Genomic DNA, 11,324 nt, shown 5'->3' with positions numbered 1-11,324 from the left:
GCCTACATACACAATTACTGTTTAAATAAATAAATAAATAAATAAAAGCAATACAATAAATATGAACGCGTTTTTTTAAACTTGGTAGATAAATAGAAAATAGGGGAAATATTAAAATGACTTTACATGCCTGAAAATAAAATGTGTACAACTTAATTTCAAAAATGAACTACTGTCATAACACAGAATTCATAATTGCATTGTCAAAAAGTTTTTAAATGTGAAGGCTAGAATAAAAAAAAACCTACAACAAATCAGATTTTTATGTTTTTATTTATTTATTTGATTTTTTGGTGTTTTATTGTTGTTTTTCTCGTCAAAAGAATCCTGAGGTATTCACAATATAATGGCATTTATTCTTTTTTTGAAATGAGACCAAGGGATATGGGGGAGGCAAAATACAGCAAGAAAATAAAAATAATGAGGGGCAGTAAAGCTGTGAGACTTGATACATGCATCTTTGTGGTGCCAATAAAAAAAAAAAAAAAAAAAAAGAGTGAGTGGGGACTCTTGTCTTTACAGTGCAAGCTGCTAAAGTCAAACTAAAGCCAAACATAAATTAAATCTGAATTTCAAACACTTGGCATAAGCAGGGAATAGCCATTAAAATAAAATGGGGAATTGGACAAAATTCCAAATATAGTGACAATTTGTTTGTTGTTGGGGTACATAGTAAATAAAACATAATTAAATGGAGGAGTCTAATGTTTATATTTCGGGACATTTCGGTATATTATTATAATAATGATATAATTTTTACTGCTCGTTTCTCAAGTCAAGTTTGAAATAAAAAAAGATAAAAATCAAGACACACATCAATAATAAATATATATGAGTGAAGAAAATAAATTGTTGAATGTTGCTCTTGCCGTGTCACAGATAAATAAAAAAAAAATGGTTGTGACACTTTAAAAAAATAAGGGTGACAGTTTGCAATGCAAGACACAAAAAATAACAATAATAATAAAAACCCATTACAAGTGCAACATCAGTCATGACAGCTTTTGGAAAACAAAAGAAAAGCTCTCGTATTTGACCAATCGGTTCACTTACTACAGCATCAAACCAGGAATACAAAAATAATCAATAAAACACAACAATAACTCAAAAAGCAGGGCAAGAGTGTGTTTGTGGAAGCGGGAAGAAAGCAACAGCACACAATTTATAACCCATATTGGGGCAATGAGTCATAAAGTCACCAAAATATCTGATCAATCCGCAACAATAAATCTTAACAATACTATTAGAGTTGAGTTTAAGTGTCGGCTACAATCAAGCGGACATCAGTTACAGCTAGAGACCAACATCCAATGAAACCTCCAAAGTTGAATCTGTGATGCTGGTTGACCTTAAAGTTGTTCCAAATTTAAAAAAAAAAAATCCTCTTATAGGATGTCAAATAAAATATCATTAACTGTACTGTACATGCATTAAATAAATCCTTAATGGTCATAAAAGTCTTAAAAACAAGTTAACCGCTGTACAATCAAACTAAAGCAAAAATACTCATATCATAAAACTTAATTTGTGTACGTCATTGATCATAATTATTGCTGTAATTGTACTGAGCAGAATAAATTCAATTTCTGGATATAGGGTTATAAACATGCACACTTCTTCAACTTGGGAGGTTCCACGGTGCATTTATGATCTATTTGTTCAATTTGGTGTCATTTTTGCCCTGAATAGTATCCATAAACTCATAATAAAATAATCTTAAAACCATAAATCATCTGAACCGTGACATAAGAATGATCATAAAAAAGCAAAACAAAATTACAATAATCATCACCATCAATACAGACTTTTGGTAGACACGCATACAGCTAGGTGAAAAGAAGAAAATAAAAGGGAGCTTAAAGTGGGATTGAGAGCTTGTCAAAAATAATACAACATTCCTGGCAAAATAAAACAACAAATAAATCATGTGCATCTCCAACTCCTAAACAATAACGGAAGAACCAGCTCTGACAATGGCGTGCACTTGGGAGACTTGGCCGGCAGGGGGAGGAACCTTTTTACATTGATGTAGTGAATAAACACATTTTTACATATTATTAGGATGAAATTACAAGTCCTGTTGATATTTTTTACAATTGCATGAAAGGCCAGCCAGATAATATACTTGCATGATCCCCTTCTAAATGTTTAAATTTGCCCACATTTTATTTCCCTGGGACAGTGTGGAACGGATTAATGGCAACTCCATTCATTTGAATGGCAAAGGAGGATTTCAATTACGAATGTGGTGACGGGATGAATCAAATTGTCACATGCAATTTATGTGTATTATTTATACTTCTTTGTGAGCAAACTTAAGATTTTATCAAGGGATCGAATCCATATCTCCCCAACTGTATATAGCCGGTCTGTAGGTTCCCCTCCCCTGCTTTACAGCAATGAGCCAACTCCACAGAAAGCGAAAAAAAAGAAAAAAAAAAAAAGCAAAATCCCTACCCACCCTGATACAATCCTTAAATGTGTAGTCTGCTCATTAAAACTCGGAGGGAGGGAGTCTCGTTATAAAGTACCGCTCGTAGCAAGCCGACATGGTTTAGCATGACTGCATAGTGACGATGATATTTGGTTTACTTACAGATGGGATTTAAAACACATAAATACAGAGAGAGAGGGAGGGAGGGAAGAGAGAGAGAGAGAGAGAGAGAGAGAGAGAGAGAGAGAAAGCTGCTGGACGCCAAGGCACAGCTCAGGTAGGCGCTAGCAGCTAGCTTCACCGTTTATATACACAGCCGGCGAGCTAATATACACATCAAGCCAGGGTGGGATCACTTTAAATATTTGGTGTCTCTACAACAGAGTTGGAGGAGCTTTCCTAGCTTTTCCAAAGTTCTCCAGGAGTCCTACTAGATCAGATGGGTCCGTACTGGGCCCACTCCTGTTCTACAATCCAAGTAGCACATAGAGCATGTGTCGGTACACATCAGCTTATAAACAAAAACAAAATTAGACAGTGGGAGACTGGGGACACACACACACACACATCCGGCCATTCATGACTGGATGCCAAGCACCGGAATGATTCTTTTTGTACATATCAGCTCTGTGGATGTAAACCGTGGCTTTAAAGTCAAGTCGATATTCTGGAGAGTCGACAAAAGGGGCGAGCCGAACGACACCGCTGGATCGCATCGTGTCATTGCATCGATGGCCTTTTTGCTTCACTCAACTTTTCCTGTACATCGTGTCGAGTCGTTCGGCTCGACCCCCTCGTCGTGTGATACTGTAAATGTGCCAGTCTCCCTCTGTACAGTAAAACAGAGCACACAAAAGGGGAGGGGGGATTGGGGGCTGCTACACCACAGCACCCCCTATAGCCACTCCAACACACAATTATATTATTTTTTATATGTATATAAATAGATATATATGTATAATAGCTGAGAGCAATTCATAACAGGTGTTACTGACAATGTTGGGTTGTGGACACCTTTGGTGTGCAGTTGTCAAGATCGCAGTGGATGGACATGACTGAAAGCATCTGGACAGACAGACAGATAGATAGACAGCCACCCTCTTAATCCGCCTATGGTGTAATGACTTGTATTAGTTGTGTGGTGTCATGGATTAGTATTTTACTCTCACTTGGTTTTCACCTTCCTCAAAACGTGCTCTTCTAATCGGTATTTGGTAAAAACAACGTGCGGTCTTTTGCATTGGAGTTCACGTATTTGGCAAAAACAGTATTTTGTCCTTTGGGGAAAAAGAAGTGACGGCAGCGTCTAAAGCAATTAACACAATTAAAATACAAAATGAAAAAAAATATATAGTAGCAGCAGGAAATAAATATGTTGAAACGGAACAATATAAATCAACTAGCTCGCTGGCTAATTCAAGAAAAATAAAAAGTTGGCGTAACGCCATGAAAGCTTTGTACAATGGCGGATATCTTCTCGTCAGTCCTTCTTTCTTTTAAGCACGTACTTCAGTTCCTTTTGTCTACTTGAACTTTTCTCAACAACTTCCATTTCCGGTCATCTCTACTACCATCATCTCATCTCTCGCTGGCTTTCTGACACTTCCTGGCTCGTTCAGTACCACTCATCACGTCTGCATCTCTCTGATTTACTTTGGTGCCTAGTCAGTCAAGTCTTCACTATACTAATTAAACTAGCCTTAAATGTGGAAAAACATTCACGTTTCCACTATTGAAGCGAAATAATTCTCACGTGAATTTAGTAGGATATCACACTTAGTTTAAGCATTAAAATAAGTAATCAATTTGGGGGTTAGAGCAAAATAAGTTTAAAAAAAACAACCAAATTGTGGTTAAAATATTACTAATTATTAGTTACTAATTATAAGGATTTAAATCTAAACGCTTGAACGATAAAATTAATGCTTTGTTTTAGATATATTGGGCTACAATTATTTTTATTTTAAAGACATTTACAACAACAGTGACTAAACTATGGTTTGATAATAATAAAAAAAACTTAGCTGTGATTTAGTGTTTTCATATCCACAAAAAAGTGGCAAATTATCTTATGGCCTATATATTCGTGAGAGAAAAGTAGCACTACTTTAATTTTTGAACATACGCCTCTTCGTTTGAACAATAAAGTAAATATTGTTAGCGCACCCGAAGGTGTCTCCTCATAACCGCAATCACCTTTGGTCTGGAAAACACTAAACAGCAGAGGCAGACAGAGAGGACGAGGTAGATAAGCAAAGTGGAGTCGGCAAGATGGTGACGACACCTATCCACCTCCTTTTCTATTTCTTTGTACAAGTCCAACGTCTGCGTCTCCTCACGGAAAAAGCAATAGCCACCAGTATGACTTTTCCAAGCCACCAGTTTCCTTCCATCTCCTCTCCATTAAAGACCAACAACTAAAAAAGGTTAGAACACGACACTAATTTTCTTTCCCATAGTTTTCGCTTCCAATTGTGTAGCCGATACAAAGATTGGAGCTCGTTCACTCGAAAACTGATCGGTATTAGAAATAAGTGTTGGACTAAAATACCTAATTAGGGTGTATAGTGTGTCAAGTAGATTTGATTTCAGTAGTTCAACTGAAAAAACAAAAGATTGAATCATTAAACACCAAATCAAGTACCAAATCAGTTCATTCCAAATATTAGGAAATATTTGATCGTTCGTAAAATTCTAATGTTTTTCTATCAACTGTACAGTAGGATGTAATAATCCAAATTGCGTATAAAAACAATAAAAATCTCATCCTTCTGTGTATAGTGAATCCGTACACGAGTATAAGTCTTTTTTAATTGAACTAGTTAAATAAATGCGGTTTTCTCCAGTGTTCAAATTTATTGTGACTACTCGTGACTGTGTTCATATGCGGATACTCGGATCGCTCGGATGACACCCGCTGCTGAGCCGCAACTAAAAAAGTGACAACACATTTACGAGTGCGATGATAACAATGGTAGCAGCGCACAAATGAAGCTAACTAACTACAGCGCACCTCCCTCCCATGTCTGCCTGTCCAGATTGAACATGCAATCCAATCCATCGAATCCACCATCCCGAAAAAATCCGCCGCCGTCGTCGTTTTGCTCGTTGAGGGCTTCTCCGGTGAACAGAGTCTAAGGCTAGGCTTAGCGTCTTGAGGCTGAGGCTAGACTACATTTGAGAGGACAGCTGAGATAACAGCGGGGCGAAAGGGGCTCTGCGGGCTACCTGCTAAAGAGCGAGCAGTGGAGCTGGTGCTGATGGCTGTAACACTGACTGCTGCGTGGAGACTCGGTGCGATCCATCACCGTCTGGAACCAACCGGCCACGTCCACCTCCAGCACCTCGTAACGTCGGATGAAGCTGTGCTCCTACAAAGATTGATTAGGCCATCATGCCATTTGCTGTTGCCAAAAATGGAGATATTTCAAGTCTTACCAGCAACTGGTGGTATTTTGGCCGTTTTCTGTGATCCTTAGTGAGGCTGTGGAAAAGCAACAAGAATTCCTGTCAATATTTTGTATGGAGTTTAGGAGTGTTTATTTTGGGTTTGCGCAGCTCACCAATCTTTGACGAAGGACTGGAAGTCGAGGGAGAATCCCATGCTGAGAGGCAGCAGAGGGGGGTCTTCCTGCAGCACTTTGGTCAGGACCTCAAAGTCTGTCTTGCAGTTCTTGTAAGGAAACTGTCCGGTAGCCAACTCCACCTAGTGCAGTATCGACAGTCAGCGAGTCATTTCACAATCAGGTGCATGACTTTCATTTTTCAAAAGTTCCATCTGTGTCAAGCTGTTTTCACAAGTAGGTACACATTCAACTCAGTTGTTCAAAAAAAAAAAAAAGCTACAGTAAATCTAGATGAAGGTGCAACTTGAGGAATTTTGTTCTATTAAAGATGAGGGTGACTTGAGAGTCTGACCAGAGAGATGCCAAGGCTCCACACGTCCGCTCGGATATCGTAGTCGGGTTTGGTGGGATCGGGAGGGTCTATTCTCTCGGGCTGCAAGGATAAATACAAACATTAAACAAAGTGTCTGGACAAACTTTCTGCTAGATAGTTTCATTATGTTAACAAATAAAAAAAAAGGGTGATTTCTGACCACTTACCGCCATGTACGCAGCACAGCCAGCGCTGCGGGTCTTTGCCTTTGAGTCGACGAGGCGTCCGCTGATGCCAAAGTCGCAGAGTTTGATCTGACCTTTTGCGTCCAGGAGGATGTTGGAGGGTTTAACGTCACGGTGGATGACGCCATGTTTCTCTTTCAAATACAGCAAAGCTTTCACTATCTGGAGCACAATCACAAAGTGGTGATGAAATCACAAAATGAAGGCAGCAATATATTTTCTTGCATCTATTGAATATTTGACTTGAGTAATCAGATAAAAAGTGATTTTGCATTATTAAACAGGCAATGATTTTTGTAATCCAGTTACTGAAGTTACTAAAATAAGATGTCTCGCTTACCGCAACAGTCATCTTTCCTAAGATTTGTTCTGGGATGGGGCCTTGGATTCTCTTCTTGAGCTTCTCAGCGCACGTTCCCATCAGCTCCATGGCAATAAATACATCGGTCTGGAATGACAAGCCCGTACAAAATTGTATTAATGTCCTCAATATTGTTGGATAATAGAGTGGAGCCTCCAAATTAAAACAGAATTATAATCTGGATTATAACAAAACCCAAAAAATCTTTGATAGTTCCACTGTTAAGTATTTAAAGGACACCCACATTGGTAACTATGGCACCGTAGCACTGAATGATATAAGGGCAGTCGTGACTTTTCAGCACCACGTCCAGGTCCATCAGGATCCTCTTGTTCTCGTCCTTGTTTCCTGTTCGGCGCATTTGCTAAAGACACATACACAAATTTGGATTTAATAATAGAAAGATGACAATTCAACTGAACTATCATAGTATAGAAGAGTGGCAATTAATATTCTAAAAAGGCCATTTTAGAAATCTGTTGTTGTGGGATGTTCCAATGCTAAAAAAAGCAGTTGGGTGGGGGGGCAGGTAGAAATACAGCGAAGTCTTACTTTAACTGCAATGACGTGACCAGTCTTCTTGAATCGCACTTTAAAGACCTGCCCACAGGTCCCGCTGCCGATCTCGCCCTCATTGATCAAATCCGTCACCTCAGCCGGATACCTCTGGAGAATAACAGATGCGAACCAGCGTTGAATTTACTGTATTGTTCAACCAAGATCAAGTCATCTCACCTGTCCATCAATTTTTAGATAACCCGTTTGTTTCATGATTTCTTGCAATTTCTGGTCAATCTCTGCACTGTGGCGACAAAAACAAAACATTTTCCGCATTAATGCAACGTAAGATTCAAAAGTGTCAATGCATTGTGCGATGATGCAAGTTGGGCCCGACCGATTAATAGGGCAGTGTTAGCAGTTGCAAAAAAAAGGCAAAATAAAATCTTCTAATTTTTCCCCAATTATTTTTGTTTTCTTATCAGCTTACACAATACAACATTAAGACAGTGATAATGAGATTCAAATCACCCAGGGGAAAAAACAAACAAACAGGTGATCTGAATTTAATACTGCCAAATATAGAAAGAAAATTGTATCGGTCGGGCCCCAGCCAAGAGTGTACATTTTCGATCTCACATACTTCTCTAGACTCTTCTGTAGGCCATATTGTGGGGTGGGGAGGGTGAGCATGTGTCTGGGGCGACAAGGGTGGTGGTGCTGAGGCGAACTCTCTGAAGATGATGAGCGGCTTCCTGCATCGTTGGCTAGAGGCAGCTGAAGGGCTGGTGCGGAAGAGAAATGATAACTAATCGTGAGTGCATTGCATACCACAGGCCTGCATGTCAAACAGCACTGAAAAACCTTTGTTAGCGATTCCAAGCCGCCATTGTGCCTCATTCCACAGGTGAGGAAATAAATATTATATAGAAATACACCTTCTGTTGCAGGACCCAAGATCACGGTCTCGTTCTTCTGTAAATTTTCATGGGGGGGTTAATAATAATTTTGTTCGAAAACGTCCGTTTATTTTTCGTGTGCTTTTACTGCGGACCACTAGATGGCAGCACAGTTTGAGAGAAATAGTTATCTATTTTTATATGATCCGGTTATGCTTTTACTCGCGTTTCTGCCAATTCTAAAATGCCATCTTCATGTCTGAGTTTTGCGGTTGTCATTTCAGGATCGCTTTATAGCTGTAATAGCAATTTTCTTTGGTAGCGATGGCTTCTTCCATGCCCAAGAAGCAGTGGGTGTTCATATCCTGGAGCCTGTTGAGGGGAAAACCGCTTAGTGAGGAGAGGGAAAAGGGGTTAGTAAAAGTGCATCTCCAATTTGGCCGGCTCCAATTTTGCTGGCATAGACTAGACAGACACACGGAGCCAGAAGAGAGAAGATGCAAACCAAGACACAAGGTTGCAGGTGCCGCCCCCTGCAGGTGAGGAGGAACATGGGGGCCATAGTGCAGCTGGAAGTTAGAGGACTTTCAGTTCCAGGCAAACAAACACGAGAGAGGAAAACGAGTGTTCACCGCACGCCAGGGATGCGGAATTAGACACTGTCAAAACACAAACACTACCCCCCCCAAAAAAAAACACAACAAAATGCGCCGTGCAGAAAAGCTGCATGCACTGTGCGATCCTCCGCCTCCAGCAAAATTTGAGGTTAATTGTCGGACAGCCGCATATCTCTCTCTCTCTCACACACACACACACGCCAACGCTGTCCTGCCACTCACTGACGCACAGACAAGAGGAGATGGGAAGGAAAGATAGAAAGAGGGTGTGATTTGAGGGGGAGGTGTCAATGGGCTGAAGGGGAATAGCAGGGATGATTTATGAATCATAGAATAAAAATATCTAGGAAATGAGTTGCCAAACCTAATAATCATTTATTGTGTCTGTCTAAAATTCAAAAATGATACATTGGAATCTCTGAAATCATCCTAATTCTGGGCCAAAATAAATATCAACAAATATTAACTTTTGATTACCTTTGTGTAACAAGAATTTGAAAAATCTCTATAAATATATGACACGATTGAAGACGATGCACATGAACTACGATTTCAAAATGGAACGTCTCCATTCAGATTGATTCTGCACGATTCATATGGTACGGCTCAGTTTGAGAGGGTATGATGCAATGAGACTTCTTAGTTTACATATTTATGAATGAACTTTTCATTACTGTGAATAGGGCATTTCCTTCAAATATATCTGCCTCAAACAAAAGACCGATCAATTCAATTACATCCCCGATAAGGATTTTTTTTCCCAAATCAGACAGGAAAAAACACACAAGTCGAAGGACCGCTGTAAACTGGCTCTATGTAGTACCAATAAATCGAAAGAGAGGAAGCGAGACTCAGATGAGGTGATGACGCAATGTGAAAAAGAATGGAAGGGAAATCGGGGTGGTCAGAAATGGCATGGCGTACAAGACGGGTGGGGTGGCAGGTTGTTGTGCGGTGGCAGAGAGAGCGATGGATTGAATGATACCTGCACGTTGGGAAGGAGCTGGAGCAGGACTGAGCTGGATCACGATGACTAGACGGAGGGAAGAAAATACAACACACACACGCACATTACTCCTCTGGAACTACTCACACACACATTCCCTCTCAAACTACACATATATTCTCACATAAGACAAATACAGCAAATAAAGAACAGTAAAACACAGCTTGTAAGGATAAACGGAGTCCTATATCTTTGAATATTTGGCAAGGAGGTAAATTCCAAATATTTCAGAACAGCTACATGGTAAGAGAACGTTTTGAATTCCATGTTCTGAAAAAATCTGAACATTGTTTTCTTTAGATATGCAAACCCTTCAGAAGCAGAAATACAATTGCAGACCATATGGAAGAAGAAGAAATCCACAAATACACTAAGAGGAGGAAGAAAATTTGAGAAAACAGTTTTGTAGAGGAAAAAGAAGACTGGAATATTTTGTATTTATGACTATAAATAAAATCACTTGCTTGTGTATTCACCAACAATTTTAAGTCTGACTTACACAACAGACAAAACTCAATGAAAGATATGTTAAAAGTAATTTATCTTTTATGGGATTACATTTATTTGGTGAGTTTAAAATCTGTTAGCCGCTGTCTCGTCAAGGATGGAAAATGGCAGTAACATTGCATTTTGCGGCAGGTTTGATCACCACGAAACACCATTATTGTGGAAAAACACAACATAGACAGGCGCAACTCCACGAAATAATACAAAAATACAACATTTGATGGTTTATGTCGGGCCTGCCGCTGACTATCGCTCAGTCTGCTAGCTCGTTAGCTTAGCATGTTTGACAGCACAGTAGCTCAACACATTCTCGAGGTGACTATCGGCTAATTACTTCATGACAGCAACTCGGACTTTCAAATATCAATTTACACACCCACCGGGACTCATTTCCAACACAAAACAAGCGCAAAAGAGTGAAACAACATTGCGTAGAACGTGCGTCGGTGTTTGTTTATGTAGCTAGCAGGTTAGCACGCAGTGGCTAACGGGAAACATAACAGCGCCTCTCCTTCACTTCCACCCTCCGTCTCTTTCGAGCTTTTTCCTCCTCAACATAGTTATTCTAGCCCTTTTACGGACAGCCCGGTGGACACTCACTTGGTCTTGCGTGGGATCTATGCGGACTCATATCAATCTTGAGGTCCATACTCCGCCGAGCCTCTTCGTTTTCCTGCTTTAGTTTCTCCTCGATCCGCGAAAGCCTCTGTTCCAGCGACGACATCTTGAAAAATTGAGCTTCCCACGAAGCCGAGCTCGATACTGCCCTCTTTGGCAGGATGGAAGAAGACTGCAAACATGCACCTGTTAATAAAATTTGAAAAACTTTTTGGCTCTGTTAAATACACAATGTGTCATTTATACATCAAGGCACCACT

The 11,324-nt window shown here is 39.8% G+C and overlaps 1 protein-coding gene across 4 annotated transcripts; it reads right to left on the bottom strand.

The window, feature by feature from the left end:
- Window positions 1-254: 254 nt before the first annotated feature.
- Window positions 255-11,211, bottom strand: map2k7 (mitogen-activated protein kinase kinase 7). Of its 4 annotated transcripts, XM_088372421.1 has the most exons (13): window positions 11,047-11,209; window positions 9,919-9,966; window positions 8,061-8,202; window positions 7,655-7,721; window positions 7,472-7,585; window positions 7,164-7,283; window positions 6,899-7,006; window positions 6,541-6,720; window positions 6,353-6,433; window positions 5,998-6,140; window positions 5,873-5,918; window positions 5,663-5,805; window positions 255-2,901 (listed from the first exon to the last, which is right to left on the bottom strand). In XM_088372421.1, the coding sequence occupies exons 1-13, from the start codon at window positions 11,168-11,170 to the stop codon at window positions 2,865-2,867; spliced, it is 1,353 nt and encodes a 450-aa protein (XP_088228547.1). In that variant the 5' UTR covers window positions 11,171-11,209; the 3' UTR covers window positions 255-2,864. The 4 variants fall into 4 exon arrangements, with proteins under 4 accessions (XP_088228547.1, XP_088228545.1, XP_088228544.1 ...); XM_088372419.1 differs by lacking the exon at window positions 9,919-9,966 and having other exon boundaries at window positions 11,047-11,211; XM_088372418.1 differs by having other exon boundaries at window positions 255-5,805.
- Window positions 11,212-11,324: the final 113 nt, after the last annotated feature.

This window comes from Syngnathus floridae, chromosome 4, assembly GCF_059516105.1.
Source record: "Syngnathus floridae isolate MCC-2025c chromosome 4, RoL_Sflo_1.0, whole genome shotgun sequence".
NCBI lineage: Eukaryota > Metazoa > Chordata > Actinopteri > Syngnathiformes > Syngnathidae > Syngnathus > Syngnathus floridae.
This window is presented reverse-complemented; position numbering and strand designations above follow the sequence as displayed.

Excerpts from the sequence above, each read along its gene's own strand:
- map2k7 (XM_088372421.1), bottom strand. The coding sequence starts at position 11,170 with ATGTCGTCGCTGGAACAGAGGCTTTCGCGGATCGAGGAGAAACTAAAG. Across the intron at positions 7,586-7,654 it reads ATCTAAAAATTGATGGACAG|AGGTATCCGGCTGAGGTGAC; the intron begins GTGAGATGACTT and ends GTTATTCTCCAG. Across the intron at positions 6,721-6,898 it reads TAGGAAAGATGACTGTTGCG|ATAGTGAAAGCTTTGCTGTA; the intron begins GTAAGCGAGACA and ends ATTGTGCTCCAG.